At 55.0% G+C, this 16,049-nt stretch overlaps 1 protein-coding gene across 1 annotated transcript in view; it reads left to right on the top strand.

Annotated features, from left to right (window-relative positions):
• Positions 1 to 8,888: 8,888 nt before the first annotated feature.
• Positions 8,889 to 16,049, top strand: part of PDGFRA (platelet derived growth factor receptor alpha) — a 41,635-nt gene continuing 34,474 nt past the window's right edge. Inside the window, exons 1-2 of the mRNA XM_028143796.2 lie at positions 8,889 to 8,918; positions 15,887 to 15,947. Of these exons, the coding sequence (XP_027999597.2) occupies positions 15,899 to 15,947 (49 nt within the window). The 5' untranslated portion in view covers positions 8,889 to 8,918; positions 15,887 to 15,898. The remainder of the gene's footprint in view (positions 8,919 to 15,886; positions 15,948 to 16,049) is intronic.

Below are 16,049 nucleotides of genomic sequence, written 5' to 3'. Positions count from 1 at the left end.
TTTTGTTTGTGTTAGGGTCTCCAAAGGAGAAGGAGGAACACAGGAGGCCAAAAGGGGTAAAGAATTATAAATTTACTTGGACTATGCCCTCAGTTCCTGCTATCTCCCTCAGGGATAGGATGTGCGTAGGAATAGAAGTAGCTGTTGAGCAAGGCAGTCTTTGGGTGGCCTGTGAGTGAGTGTTAGGTGGGGAAATGACTCTATTGGAGCTTTCGTTCTGGGGATTTCGGCTTTTGGGGGCCGAGGGAAGAAGGTGGTTGCTGGTTCAAAAGTAGATTCAGAATCAGAAGTGTTAGGGGTATTTGTTTTGTGTGAAGGAGAAGGATCTGATAGGTAGAGCAGGACTGACAGAGAGAGGGTCAAGACCTAAGAGTGAAAAAGGCCTGGACGTAGGGAATCTCTGACCTCTTGCCATTTTGGTGACAGCAATTATCTAAATCGCGCAATGTGTTAAAATCCAAAGTGCTGTTTTCAGGCCACTGAGACTTATTATCTAGTTTATATTGTGGTCAAACAGTGTTACAAAATAAAATGAAGCACTTGGGCCTGATCTTCCCCTGAGTCCAAAGTGGTAGGGATTTTTAAGGAGATAGCCAAGAGGGGTCATTTAAGGGGGTATGGAGAGAGGGTTCCCCATGGTAAGGAGAATAAGTGTAGCCAATGAGGGGAAGGGTGAGTGACAGACCACAAAGTGGCTGTTTAGGGCGGGCTCCCCACTGCTAAACAAATCACCATGAGAAACAAGGGGTAAACCTTCAGACTGTCCCCAGTCCAGAAAGGCCGGAAGCCGAATGGCTGAGGAGTCTTCTGGCCTTGCGCTAGGACTTTTGAGACAAGAGGATTTGCTTGAAGTCAGTGAGAGTAAGTGGGCAGAGGACTTGAGCTGTTGGATGGAGGGTCAGCAATGGAGAAGGAGAGGTCCTCCTTGGCTGGCTTGGGAGGGCCCATAAGGGAGGGAGGCCTAATTGAGGCCATGGGTCATGTCACCTGAGTAGGATTCAGAGGTAAGCCCAGGATGAGCTGCCACTGCCTACTGCTCTCCAAGTAGCAAACTTGGGGCGACTGAAGCCAGGGCGATGGCCCCCCTTCCCCATGGAACCCTCCTGGGTGTCAGCACCAAATATTAGGGTCACAGAAGTAGGAACGCACGAGGCCAAAAGCAGTGAGGGATTATAAATTTATTAGATCATCTGCAAACCAAATGGGCTGAGCCCCCAAACGGTGCCAGGGATGGGGAGTCAGTGATTTTAAAGGACTCTAAGCGGGCTTTTCCTGGCTGGAAACTCTCTGGGTGGTCCAGATCCAGGGTAAGTCTGGAGGGGAAAGATAATGGTCTTAGCAAATGGAATGTGATGTAAGGCAGCAGTCGCCAACCTTTCGGACTTCATGGACCACCGGCTGGTGACCACTGGTCTAAGAGAAAAGGATTGTGGGTTGAGAAGTGGGCTAAAGGTCAGTTGGGGGGGGGGGTGGAGAGGATCGATTTGATCAGACCTAACAGTTTGCTCTTCCTTTAAATGGGGATAATCATGTACAACCCAGAGGGTTGTTTGGGGGATTAAATAAAATAATACACTGATTAAATAATGTGGTGCATATTCAAACTTATGTACTATAATTAATGCAGTTGTGGAACCCAGGTTCCACTGGCTGACTTTCCACTTCACGAGGCCTCTCTGGGGGAAGCTTTTCTTTTCTTTCTTTTTTTTTTTTGACCCCACAGAGCCCTGCTGTTCTTGTACTCCGGGGACTTCTAGAGGACAAGGCCCTTTCTTCAGTGAGGCTGACCGAAACAGAGCCAGCCCTCCTTCCCCTCCCCAGCCACAGCTGTGTCTTGGAAAGCTGGAGGTTGAGGCTCCTAATAGAGAGCAGACCTCCCCATCTCCTCATTCCCCCCCTCCCCTCACAGTGGTTTTCAAATTAAAAGTAACTAAGAGCTACAGAGGAGAGGAGAGGAGGAGAAGCAACGATGTTAAGGAAATGGGGCTCTCTCCCTAGGAAAAGGGTACTGAAAAGCTGGATCCAGATCCACATCTTTCCCATCTCTGAGGAGTGCAGGCCCTCCTGAGCTGGGTGGGCCACAAACAGCGCTTGCAATCTCTGGTCCTCACTGAGGTCTCTAGGCACCTGTGGTGTTGGGAACCCTAGAAGAGGGTGCAGCTGCTCACCTGCCCTGCGAACATGCTTTCTCCTCCCCCCTGGAGGGAAGAGAGAGAGAGAGAGAGAGAGAGAGAGAGAGAGAGAGAGAGAGAGACCCAAGGAACCCAGAGAGACGCTGCACCCTTGGGTCCAGCCAGCTTCAGGAAGAAGAGGAGGTGTGCGAGGAAGTCTGGAGAGAGAACTGTCACCTCAAGTTACACAGGCCAGTGGGGACCTTTTGGGAGAACTAACTCTTCCTCCTCCTTTCCAAGACGTGGGCTCCTCTGAATTCCGAGTGTGTAAAGAGGCTTAGAAGGCTTAGAACAAACTCCCCCCCCCCCCCCCCCCCCCCCCCCCCGTTCAGATCCGAGGCAAGGGCTGGGTGCCCACAGGTCTGCCCGCGGGGACCCCACATCTGGGTGCCACATCCACAAGCCTCCTTGGAGTCTTTCCCACGAAGAATCCCTTCGCGGGACACAGGGGTGGGGGCAGCTCCCACTCAGGAATGGAAGCGGGTGGGGGAATGGGCAGTTGGCGCGCCGTTTTCTTCGACAAATCACCCAAGGGCCCTTTATTTTCAAGTCAGGAAGCTAGACGTGTGCCCCCACCCCACCGAAAAGCACAGGTTTGTTTCCATGTGATTTTCACAACCAACAGCTTTGATAACTGCTACAACCCTAGGTCTTCTAAGGCAAAAGGACCTTCGGAATTCTGCGAGGAAAGGGGGGTTGGGGGTGGAGCTGACGGCCGGGGAGAAGAGGGGTGGAAATAAAAAGCCAACGCAGCGGGGGACGCCCACGAACGCCCCAGGTGGGACGCCCGGAGCTGCAGCCGCGGGTACCGCCGGGCGGGGGACAAAGAGGGAGTCCGGGAGGCGGGGCCGGGGAGGTTTGGTTTTTGTTTTCAGTGACCACTTTAATTTGGTTGTGAAAGTTTTGCGGGGGGCCCCTCTTTTAGATGGCTGGCTCCACGACATCTCTGTAGGCCCTCGCATCCAATTTCACGTCGCCTGCGGGCCTAGACGTGCGAGGCCGCGCCAGCACCGCCGCGCTCGCTCCCCGAACTTCCCGGCCCGGCTCAGCCCCGGAGCTGGGCCTCCGTCCCCGAGGGTCGCAGCAGCCCAGACTCCCGGTTTGGGGAGGAAACCTTCATTCTTAACCCCACGATGATTTCTCAAGGAAAAAAACCCCCACAAGAATGCGGGCTGGGGCCTCCGAAACAGCTGCGCGGGCCGGCAAAGGTCACCCCTCCCGGCGCACGGGGCGGCCTCGTACCCAGCGGTGGCCCGGGCCGCAGCCGACGGACAGGAGAACAGACCTCGCAGTCCGCGCTGGCCAGGCGCCGCTGCTTGCCCCACCCCTGGGGCTCCGGGACCCCCCGGCGTCGGGGACACAATCTGGAAGGATCTTAACACAACCCCCGCCCCCCCCGGGCCCCGGGCCCCTGCCCCGCGCACACCCGAAGCTGGGGAGCCGCGGCGGAGCGCAGACGGCGGGATTCAAACCCGCCTATGAGCGGTGGGAGGGGCGGGCGAGCGGGGGCTGCGGGCTGGGCTGGTTGTAAGGAGCGGACCGCCTCCCTCCAGCCCGGAGGTGGCTCCTGACCACCGGGTTTATTTTGATTTTGCAGGGACGGCAGATGTTGACCTCTCTCCTTCTTTCCTCGGCCGAGACTCGGCCACAGCGTCCCGACCCCCCCCCCCCCCAACCATTTGTTGCCCTGCGCCACCCCCCACCGGTGCGCCATCCCAGGAGCCAGCTCCCCAGGCCTTTCAACCTCCTGGAATGTCACACATGGAAACCTTTAGCAAATGTTTGTTAATGATCTTCACAAAGGCATCATTCAAATTAGGCAGGTAATGACTACCAGAAGGGCATCTGGGTGCTCCCTGGCTCATCCAGGCTCTCTGCTTTCAACTCGCGAGGAGTTAGGGCCCCAAGACACCCCGGGCGAGCCCCCCTTTTCGGGGGGGGGGGGCCCTTTAAGCGACTCCGAAATGGACGGTGAAGTTACTATTTTGTAGGCGGGAGCCTTGGGGCCCTGCGTTCAGGTGACTCCGGTGCTCTGGGCAGCAGAGCAGGCCTTCCTGGGTGGCTCCTAGCTTCGTCTTCTCCCCTCCTGAGTCCTCGCTGTAAAACCCACATCATCTCAGCTTGTCTTCAGAGCACGAAAGCGAGCACCCGCTTTCCCCTAGGATTCCGCACTCTGATTTCTATGGGGGCCGTTCGTCCCCGTTCGTAATCTACAGACATTACGGTATCCTGTTAGCATTCCGAACAAGGGGGCTGTTCATATATTTGCCTTCAATGATTTCCTGAAGGAACATGTGGAAGTAATAGTGAGCAGTGCAGTCACCCCAACTGAAGATGCACGAGAGGCCGGCGCGCAGGAGGGCTGCGGAGCGGGGCCCGGGCCCAGCCCCAGGCGCTTCCCGAGCCTGACACCCTGGGAGCCCACCCCGCTTTAAACGGCACCCCTTGGAGGACTTCTTTGCGACCCTCCTCTCTGCCTGTGTCCCGGGTCCACCCCCGACCCCCCCTGATGAGAGAGAAGGGGATGGCTGGCCGGCGTCCCAGTGTCAAACTGGCCCGGGGAACTCGGAGAGTGTGTGGTGGGATGGGGGTAACGGGTGCCTCCCCCGCCGCCGAACCAGAGAATTCAAAATTGGAGTAGGCGGGGAGACGAATGCGCTCCCCTCCCCCGCCGTCGCTCGGGAGCCCCACTCCACCCAGGCCCAGTTCCTGGAGCGTCAGCGCCCCCTTTCCTTCGCGAGCAGGATCGCCCTCTTGCCTCGCGCCTCGGGAGTCAGGGTTTGGGGCTCCGCTCTGAACCCCCCCGCCCCCCTCTACTGGCTTTGGAAGGGTCGGAACCAACACCGCGGGCGGGAGTTCGGGGAGGGTAAAAGTGCACCCGCCCCCGGAGCGCGGAGGTGGCGGGCCGTCGAGGACGACTCCGCAGCGCCAAGCCCGGGCCTTTTTAATGTACGTGATGGGAGCCAGGGCCACCTCGCACAGATAACCCCGAAAACAAAGGCGCGACGAGATAAGTGGCTCCAGGGGGGTAAAGGTCGCCCTTTCGGAGAAAGACCCAAACCCACGCAGACCCGGGGTTCTTTGTACCCGCTTTCAAACCAGTTTCCAACACAACAACGAAGGACAACAAACACAAACCCCCCCCATCTTCCTATTGGGCTCAACAGTTTGTCTAATCCCATTAGAGGATTAGCAACTTCAGGGCGCTTTCCCTCAAAGACCGGGTTCCAGGCGCGCAACCGCTCGGAGACCTCTCCCAAACCGCCCTCTTTCTAGACGGGCCGGGAACGTCTACCGAAGGGACACTCCTCCATTCCAGATTTATATTCTCTCTGCGCATTACGTGCGATTTTTTTTTAACTTATCGTCTGTCTTCCTTTCGAAGAGAATACTAAGCGTAGGGTGATGCCCCCCAAAACCAGGAGGCAAACTCATTCTGGACATGATGGGCAGTTTGTATTTTCACGAACATCTTTCCCGGCAGAGCATCAACACCTCCTCCCTTCCACCACCCCCACCCCATCTGGTCTGCTTCTCCCCGCCCCCCCCGCCCCCCCTCCCCAGTTGTTGTCGAAGTCTGGGGGTTGGGGCAGGACCCCCTGGTCGCGTAAGAGCTAAGGGCGAACACAATCTGAAGGTTGGGAGGTTTGGAGGAAACTTTTATTTTGAAGAAGCCAAGGGGGGTGGGGCTTCATTTCCTGACAGCTATTTACTTAGAGCAAATGATTAGTTTTAGAAGGATGGACTGTAACATTGAATCAATTACAAAACGCGGTTTCTGAGCCCATTACAGTTGGAGCTAGAGGGAGAGAAACAGAGGAGGGGACTGCAAGGGAGGCCTGGAGGCCGCGGACACACTTTTTACTGCAGATGTAGGATATTCATTGCGAATTGACATAAGAGGAGAAGGTAAGGGAGAAGGGGGAAAAAAAATGATTTTTATTTCTAAGAGACGTCCCTGTCAGGCCTTCTGGGCTAGAAGTGAAGTAATTTCACTCAAGCTTTGGGCAATGAGGAAAAACCCCCAAAAAACAAAATTGGAGTGGAATTCCAGTGGAGTGTCCAGACAGTCATTTATTTTGAATAAACTGCACTTGGAGGGAAGATAACCATAGAGTGAGAAAGTCTAGGGATTAAAAAAAAACAACCAACAACACATTTTCCAGACCTATTTTTAAAAGCAGTGTTTTTCTAACGACTCTATGGCCTCCCAAAGAAATTGTTTAGGCTTACATTTTTGAGGTTTCTTTTGGGGCTGGGGTGGAATTAAGTGTATGCTGGGACGAGCACCAAGTAATGCTGGGAGTGGGGGCAGAGGTGTTTGCCCTCTTTTTGGCAGTGGGTTCTGGAAGGCGACAGGTTTCTAATGAGTATTTTCATTCTTTGCTCGCGGTTTGGCGGGACACCGTTGCAGCCGGTGGCACAGAGCACACGGCTGGGACGCCCGGGGAGGTGGGGAGAGAAGAGTGTCGAGGGAGGCGCGGGAGGAGTTGCGGGGAGGATAGGAGTGAAGGGCTCGGCTGGAGGAGGCCGGACCTGGAGTGCCCCGCCTGGTGCCACCGGCGCCGTCCCAGGGCGCGTAATTACTGGACGGTGCAGCGCGGGCCGCGAGCTGGGGCCAGACTTAGCGCAGCCGTGGCGGCTGCAAGACCAGCAAGAGGGGGCGCGGACTTGGGCGAGGGTTTGGGGAGCTCCCCAGCGGTTTGTGGGATCCGCGGAGTGCGAGGAGAGCGGGCGCCAGCCCCGCAGTGCGCCGGAGTGGAGCGCCTTGACGCGGGGGCGACGGCGGCGCGGGCGGGAGGTCTGGAGTAATGACAAACACATTTGGCCGCGAGTGAAGAAGTCGTCGCCTGGCATTCCAGCAGCTGGGGTTTGAGGAATTTCGACTGCGCTCCAAGGGGCCCTCGTGTGCGCTGTGCTCCCCACCGCTATCGGCCTCTGCACGCCCCCCCCCTTCCTCCGTGGACCCGCTTCTGCAAAGCTCCGAGCCCTGCTGCTGCCCAGTCCCGGCCACAGGAAGGAAAGAAGTAGGTCGCCGGAAAAGCGCCCAGCTTTTTGTAGGAAAGTTAGGGATGACTCGGAATGGAGGAGCTTGGTTCCAGGTAAGACAGCCGGAGGGAGGCAAGGCCGTCTTCACCACCCGCCTCTGGGCACCGAAGCCCTGGACCTCCCTCGCCTGCCCCTTCCCGCGCGGGGATGCGTGGCACTCGCCCCTGCGCCTCTGCGTCCTGTCCTCTCCAGTGTCCCGTCCGTATTGCGTTCTCTGCGCGGGCCTCCTGCCTCCTTCCCGTCTGCGGAGCGGTCTCCTCGCTCCCCTTCTTCCTCTGCCGCCTATCCCCGTGGAAATCGGCTTTCACACGAGAGATTACGTTTTCCCCGCAGCGCAAGGGGAGCGGGTGACGTCCAGTTGGGCTCGCGGTTCCGTTAGAAAAGGGTGGTCGCGGCCAGTTCAGAGCGAGAGGGAGTGTGGCCCGACCCGCGTAGGGCTGCTCGAGGGGCTGCCCGGCCAGGTGTGCAGGAGCTGCCAGTCGCCTAGCCTAACGTCTCAGACGGCCGGGAGGGAGGGTCTGGGCTGTCTGTCGCCTGTCCGTCCTCCCGCAGCCAGAGCGCCCGTCGAGCGCTTTGCTTCTCCCAGCCCCGCCAAGACATTAGGCTGCGCATAAAGAGTGTCTGGAAGAACTTGCCACTCATCTCCGAGGGTGAGAGGCAAGCCCGGCTGGAGAGGGAGCATGAATGGCCCTTATCAGGTCCGGGCTGCCCCGCGCCTGGCCGGGCTGCCTGGAAAAGCTTGGGGCTGGGCGGTGTGGGAAATGGTTTGTTGGCTCCACAGCCTAATTGCTCAACGTTTTGGACCGCCTCGCCTCGCCTCGCCGCGGTCGCTCCCGACCAGAACCAGGCAGCTTTTTAGAACAGGAAGAGACTTTCAGGGCAAATGGGCGCGACAATGAGCCGCACGGCTCCTGGGACTAACACCCTCGAGCCCACGGGCCGCTGGAGGGGAGGGGGTGGCGCCCCGGGCGTGCGCAGCCGTCTGCTGCCTCCTAGGCTCCGGTTTTTACACGCCTTCCCCCACCCCCCTCCATCTGACCCTTCGGTCTGTGGTGCTGCTGCTTTGCATCTCTTCCCTCTCCTCCCTCCCCTATTCCGCTTCCTCTTTTCCACAATCCTCACGATAAACGGGGCCCTTCCAACAGGCGAGGGCCCGGCCAGCCTCTCAGGGACGCCCTGGTCAGTCCCCGCTTCGGGCTCTTGCTGTCTTGCTTTTGGTTCGACCCAAGTGTAGGATCAGAGCCCTGAGATCGAGGAGGGAAGCAGAAGGAGGAGGTGGGGTGGGGGGCAGGAGACACCAGGAAGGAACCCGTAGCGGACCCTCTGCTCTTGCGCCAGCCTTCTCCAGACCGGGAAGGACCCCCGAGCAGAGCCCCAGCTCCCGGCTCTCGGCCCCGGGTCCGCGGTCCTCCCAGGGCGCGGACTGGGGAAGGGTGGAAGGGGAGGGGCTTCGGGCTTGGCTTTCCAGCTGCAAACGCGTCTGGCGCCGAGGCGGGCCGGTTTTGTGCCTCCTGGGGACCAGCCGTGGGCGGCGCGCAGCGCTGGGACGCGTCCCGGGGACCCGGTGGCCAGCGCCTTCCCGCAGACCCCCGCGGTGGGGGGACTCATCTGGCCTCCGTGGACCGGAGAGACGGTTACATGCTGCTGATGGAAAAGTAGCAATTCTGAGGAGTTGAAAGCCTGCTCGGTGATCGAAAGGTGCGGATCTCAGCGTCTCTCGGCCGGTTTCGCGGGGTCCGTGAGCAGCATCAGCTGTCGGGGGGTGACGCTAAGAGGTGTTGCGGGCTCTGGCCCCGCGCGGGGCGCAGGGTAGGGGACAGATTGCTTTTTGCCCACTGCGTTCCAGTCCGGGCTCAGCCAGGGCTGGTCTTTTTGCTGATTTGCTCGGCGGCATTTCCTTTTGTTTAAAACTGAACCGTGAGCCAGGGATCGGTTAGAAGTGGAATGGAGGGGAGAAAGAAGACCTCCGCCTTGGGGGAGCTCCCTTCTCTTCCCGGTGCCATCTCCCTTCCCCACGAAAGCGTAGCGAGAGGCGCAGGCGGGCGCGAGTGTGGCTGGACGGCCGCGGCCAAGGCGAGCGTCGGGCGAGGAGGTTACCGGGGGAGGTTCAGCTCCTCAAAGCCGAGGGGGCGCCGTGTAGACCGGCCGCCCGGGCCTTCTCGGCGAGCAGCGGCGCGCGGCAGTGTCGCTCTCGGGCCCATAGGAGGCGCTGACGCGCGACTTGTAACCCTAAACCCCCGGTTCCTCCACTTCCACCCCTCCCGGCCCCACTCCCTCCACCCAGCCCGGCCCCTTCTCAGGTCTCGAGCGAAAACAATGCAAACGCCCAGCATCTTGCCTGGAGCCCAGCGGCTGCAGCCGCTCTGAGGCTGGGAGCGCGGGCGGGCCGGGGCGCAGAACCCCAGCGCTGGAGGTCGTGGCCACCATCCCCCCCAGGTGACCGGGCCGCGGAGGGCGTGGAGGCGGCGGGAGGGGGAGCGGCCCGCTCCCTGTTCTGGTGGATGTGGTGGGGTAGGGGCCGGACGGTGTTCTTAAGACGGAATCTCCCGGGCGAAGGTGAGCGAGCCGAGGTCGGGGCAGCGCTGTCGAGACCCGCAGCCTGAGCAGCCGACGGGGAACGGCCGGCCAGCGGGTAAGATTCGCGGGGCTGCTGCGCCCTCTAGCGGTCCCCTGGAGCGCGGTCCTGCTTTCCGCCAGCCGCAGGCGCTGCCGCAGCTGCGTCCGAACGCCCCGCTGAGACCAAGGGGGCCCCTCGAAAAACAATTCGGGTTCCCTTCCCTCCTTCTGGGGGCTTCGAATAGATGTTTCGCAGGCATTGGTGGGGGAGAGGAGGTCCTCGAGTTCGGGGATGAGAATGGGGCGTCATCATAATTAAATGTGGGAGAAGCGGAGGACCGCGGAGGTTGGAGGGTCCCCGGGCGCTCATGGGGGGCAGGGAGGAAGGGGAGCTGGTCTCCGACGTCTGTTTTCCAACTACAACCCCCTCGCAAGTCCCCCAGCCAAGTAGGCGGCCTGTTGCTGTTTGTGTTTACGACCCCGCGTTATTGTGTAACGGGAACAGTCGTGTCCAATCAGCCGGCGATTCCCGCCTGCGCCGCGGCGGCCCCCCGACAGGAGGGTTTACGAGGGTGACGCTGGCCTGAGAACAGATTGGGCAGCTCAGGGCCCAGGTGTCCTCCCTCCTCGAGGTGGGGAGAACGCTGGCTAAACAAAATCCTGAACCACTCAGCCTTCTCTCCAGTGGCTTTTCCTGCTGAACTTGTGCGGCCCGGGATGGCGGTGTCGTTTCCTGGGTCCCGAGGCCCTGGCTGCTGCCCCTCTTCCCGGCGATGATGGGGATGGTGCCTGTCCCCTGAATTCTCCCAGCGCCCCGCGGAGAGTTTCAGAAGCAGTTTCCCCATTCCTGCTTCCATTCTGCGGGCTTTGAACTGCCGTCACTACGAAAGCTGAAAGTACAATTCATGAAAGGAAAAGACTAGAAATGAAGATTTGGGACATTTTAGCACAGAATTTGCAGAGGCGTCTGCTTCGCCAGGGAACTCCTGGACGCACGTCCTTGGACCAACACTGCCATCTGCTGCCGCACTAGAGAACTGCAGTGACCCTCGGCAGGCATGGGCTTCGCCGAGATTCTGAGCAAGTCCTGGCATCAGGAAGATGCACATATATATTTTTTTTCCCCGGTGGGACCAAGTGAAAGATGACTGATGATCTTTTCCTATAAAGCTTCCAAAATCAATGGGCGGTCAGGATTTATTTTGGAGATCTTGGTGATGTTATTTTGCGTTAGTTGTTATTGGCGTATCAGAGCAGAATTTGCATTTCCCTTTGTGAGTGAAGCCCTAGTGTCTTGGGCTTGGTAATCTCCAGCTCAAGGGTCATCCCATTCAGAGGCACACCAGTTTGGTGAAATCGAAAGGAGGTATCATGTTAGTTTCCATGGTTAAATATCTGGTGCAGGGAGAGCAGAAAGATTTATGAATTCATATTGTCCCATAAAATTCTTCCATGCAAAAATACTCCAGCTTCCACCCATCACTGGAATGTCTACTGGAGCACAGGGAGATCAAAACAACAAAACACACTCTCGGGGTGCAGATCCTGGTCAACACACCCTCCCTGAAGTTACCACCAATGTAGACAGGCACTCGGATTGCCTAGACTGAAGTTATGAGACTGGGTAGAACATTTGTCACAGTGAAAAAAACACACACAGGATATACAATTTTCACAGTTAGAATTAACTTAGGAGAGCTGACATTAACTCAACCTCGAAAATCTGAATCTTGAAGTCATCGGTGGCTTTTGGGACTGTGAGAGCGTCTCCCGTGGTCTTTAATCATGCCAGGGTGGGGTGACATTCAATACTCATGGGCTCTGCAGTGGGTGCCCGGTGCAGTTGGTGACCGGGAAGCCAGCTCTGTGGCTTCATGGGAATAACAGTGCACTCTCACTTCTGGAAATAGGGTCTGTGCATTGCTTGCTCTGTTTACTCTGTAGCTTAGCATGTGGCCTTTGGTTATGGAGTCACGCTCCATGGCTCTGCACTTCCGTTTGCGGGATGAGAGGCCAACCTGTTAAAGAGAAAGACTCATGACTGCAAACAGATTTGTTTCTCTGCTTATGTGACTGTATATTGGCTCAACTTAGAATAGTCGGGAGGGCCACACCAGGCCTGGGCAGAGTCTGAGTTCAGGTCAGCTCCTCCTCTAGGCAGTGATGCAGGGCAAGTGACTTGGCCTCTGGGGACTGACTTTCTCAGGAAGGAGACGTTGAAGTACCCACTCTTGACATTCCTCTCATCTAAAACATCTGAGGACTCTGCAGAGAAAAGAGTCAATATGAAAACCAATCGCTGTAGTTTCCAAAGCAATTAAACGATGTAATTTAATCTTTACAATCAGGTAGTAAGGCCGGCTAGCAAGTCAGGTGTGGCTGATTATCCCTGGGTTACAGAAGAAGAGACTTAGAGATGAACTAAGTGTAAGATACAGGATCAGAGCCTAGTCCAATGTGATTTCCATCATATCTTCTAAGAGAAGGAATGAGAAAGACAAGAAAATGGTGTGTGTGGGGGAGTGAGGGGTGGGGGGCATTGTGGGAGGATCCCAAGTCCTTGCTTTAAATTGAAAGCGTCAGGATCTCTTTTATCAGTGTTTCTCTAACTTGTGGCAAATGTTTTTGAGTTGTGATTCTAGAAGTTTGAGATCAAGATCCAACATACAGTTGGCATGAGACCATGGTTGGCAAACTGCGGCTCGCGAGCCACATGCGGCTCTTTGGCCTCTTGAGTGTGGCTCTTCCACAAAATACCACGGCCTGGGCGAGTCTATTTTGAAGAAGTGGCATTAGAAGAAGTTTAAGTTTAAAAAATTTGGCTCTCAAAAGAAATTTCAATCGTTGTACTGTTGATATTTGTCTCTGTTGACTAATGAATTTGCCGACCACTGGCATGAGAGAAATGATTACGATTTTTTAGAAAAAGCTTTGGGTGAAATTTTATTTTATTTTTTAAATACATTTTTATTGATTTCAGAGGAGAGGGAGAGAGGGATAGAAACATCAATGATAAGCGAGAATCACTGATCAGCTGCCTCTTGCACGCCCCCTACTGGGGAATGAGCCTGCAACCTGGGCATGTGCCTTGACCAGGAATCGAACTACCTCGTTCATAGGTCGATGCTCAACCACTGACCCACACTGGCTGGGCTGGGTGAAATTTATCGTTCCTCTTCGCAAAGTGATTTGTTCTTGCTGACTCATAACGTGCCGTGTTTCTCTGAATCTGTGATGTCAATTACTTATATTTGCACAACTGGCTTTTGGATGAGCTTCAGGAGAGGGATTGCTGATTAAGGATGAACTTCTACTCCCAGAGTAGAAAAGTGCCCAAGAGAGCAAGACTCCTAGAGATTGTCACTACAGGGCCACCAGGCCGGGGAGCCCTTCCGTACTCTCTGGTTGTGTTCCATTACCTCCGGGTAGGGCAAATACTGCTATTTTCACCAGTAAATTGATGAGTAATGACATGAAACTTCACAAATCCGCTTTGATTTCCAGCCAGGCAACCACTCTTATCAGAGAAGGGAGTTTGAAAACTTAAGCAAACACATGTTGATTTTCAGTATTGGCATCATTATCGCTCGCTCCCAGGCCTTGTTTTCATTGCCCTCTTTGTAAGTCAGTAAGTATCCCACCTGGCAGAGGGTCCACTATAATCTGGATGCACAGAAGGAAATCTGGTGGGGCCTGGCCAGGGCAGAACGGTGCTCGGAGCCTGCCCTGTAAAAGCGGCAAACCCCTCTCTTAAGCCAGGGAATGCTTTAAAGATGCGTTGTTGGCAAGCCCTGCTAAAGAAATACAGGATATAAATGTGATAAAACCCAAGACAGCAAACTGGCTCTGGAGAGCTCCTTTGAAGTTGGCTAAGTGGATTATCAGTGGGAGGCTGATATATATATATGAACAAACACACAAGCCCTTACTGCTAATTGGAGGTAAATCAGGCTGGCCATCCTGGCGCTGGGGCCCGCTGCGCCCATCACAGCAGCCGTGTGGAAACCCTGCACCGGGGCACATGCCAGCATCCTCGGACGCCCTCAGCCAGCCAGCATTGTGCAAATTGCATTAGGGTTCACAGCACTGCGTCTCTCACTGTGGTGAGCAGAGAGGAAAAGCAGGGCCCCAATCTGCAGGAGGAAGTAGTTGGAAGCGGGGGGGGGGGGGGGGGGGCAGACAGGGGAACACACTGGCTGAGACACTGACCTTCCCCTGAGAGAGACCATATGGTGGATCAGAGAGAGCGTGGCTTTTGCATCACACAGACTTTGTGTTAGAAACCTGGCTTTCTCACCAGCTAGCTGTGTGACTTCTGGTCCTTTGCTAACCCTCTCTGAGCCTCAACTGCCACGTCTTAAAATCAAATAGGTCACAGGGCTATTATTAACAAACACGGCATACACACAAAAACTTTGGCTTAGTGAATACTGGTTTCTCATTCCTGCCTTGGGAAAAACAGTGATCATTTTTCCAGTCCGACCCCATCCCCTTCCCTGTTACCGACATTTCATCTTTCTTCCTCCTTCCTTCATTTTCTTGGTAGAATTCAATGAAGCAGAAATCTGATTTCTTGCCACTTTAAACCAAGCCCATTTAGAGTTTCTTTTCATTGCCTTCCGTACGACCCCTTTATCATGTGGGAAGTGCAGGGGGAGATAAAATAGAGTGGGAGTGCACATGAGAAGACAAAGATCAAGAAAAGGGGCCTTTTCAGAGAGTTGACCAGGTCAACTCTCTTTTTATGGAAAGGCAACATGGGTCTCTCTTTAATTTTTCTGTTCCTTAATTTTATTTATCATGCTTTCCTTCCTTCTTGCCCAATGCTTTCCCTGTTTGTATCTTGTGGACGTTTAATTTCAATATCTCTCTTCATTTCTCTTCCATTCCCCAGATTTTGTTGCAAGAACCAGAGTCCAGAATTTGGTTTCTGTAGCTACTATTACAACCTTCACATGAAAATGAATCACCAGTCTCCATCAAATTTTATCCAGTGCTCGACTGCATCCCCTGAGACACAGGGATTTAGTCACACTCTCCTCTCCCATTTCCTCTCCCTTCTTCACTTTCTTTACTGACCCTCCTTCCATGCCTGTGCCCTGGGCTGCCTGCCCTCTGTTTAGCTGGACTGTGAGGGCAGCAGGTCCTGGGAGAACTTGGGCTGGGAGTCCAGGTCTGAGCCTGGATTGGCCTCTGCATCACAAAGTGGCATCATCCTGTAAGTGACATTGATTAGTGGGACTTTCAAAACCTCTAGATCTGAATGGCTCTTAGAGAATTATATTTTTCCAGCCAAGCATTTTTTCCAAAGTGGTAGAGGATGTGACCTTCATGTACTTTCTGTAGTGAAATAGCAACTCAATCCATCTTGAGTGAAAACAGCTCAAGTTTGGAAAGTTGAGTAAATACTGTTAGGGTCACCGAAGGAGGAACACACGAGGCCAAAAGTGGTAGGGATCATAAATTTATTAGGTCATCTGGATACCAGATGGGCTGAGCCCCAAAATGGCGCCAGCACCCAAAGACAGGGAGTCAGAGGTTTTTAAAGGACTCTAGTCGGGCTTATTCCTGGGCAGAGAATTCTCTGTGCAGGTCGGATCCTGGGAAGGTCTGGAGGGGAAGGATAATGGTCTTAGCAAGTGGAATGTGGTCTTAGCAAGTGGAATGGGGACTAAGTGAAAGGGAATGTCCGTTGTGAAGTGGCCAGGAGAGGGGTATCGATTTAATTATTTGATCAGATCTAACAAGTATGTGTTTACATCTTTGTTTTTTATGTCCTTAATTGAAATGGCGTAAAAGGAACAGTTCTCCTGTATGCTTGGACACATTCCAAGACCATAAAACGAGACATTTCCAGAGTTTGAAAACTGCATGCAATCAAAAAGGGTTCCAGCGTCAGACGGCTCCTGTCGTGATCCGGGGGCCCCACCAGGCTATTTGAGTCTTTCTTCTTAGGCATCTTATTATTCTAACCGTGACTCTTACTCTGGGATGTTTTTTACTAAAATGATGCTGTTGACATTTTCTGTAGCTCAGAGCACAAAGAGGACGGGGCCCCAGGTTGTTTCTATTGGCTAACACTGTTGCTGTTTGACTTGGCACTTTTTCAGTTTTCCGGAGCTATGGGGACTTCCCATCTGGCACTCCTGGTCCTAGGCTGTCTCCTCGCAGGTATGGATCTTGGTCTTCTCCGTTTGTTTGTTACCCTGGGGGAAGCTTGCTTTCTAAGTTCTGTGCTCTGGGGCATAGTACCTGTACAGCCCAAGGAATGAA

This window comes from Eptesicus fuscus, chromosome 2 (assembly GCF_027574615.1).
Source record: "Eptesicus fuscus isolate TK198812 chromosome 2, DD_ASM_mEF_20220401, whole genome shotgun sequence".
Classification (NCBI taxonomy): domain Eukaryota; kingdom Metazoa; phylum Chordata; class Mammalia; order Chiroptera; family Vespertilionidae; genus Eptesicus; species Eptesicus fuscus.
Note: the sequence above shows the minus strand (reverse complement) of the source record. Positions and strands in the feature narration are given on the sequence as shown.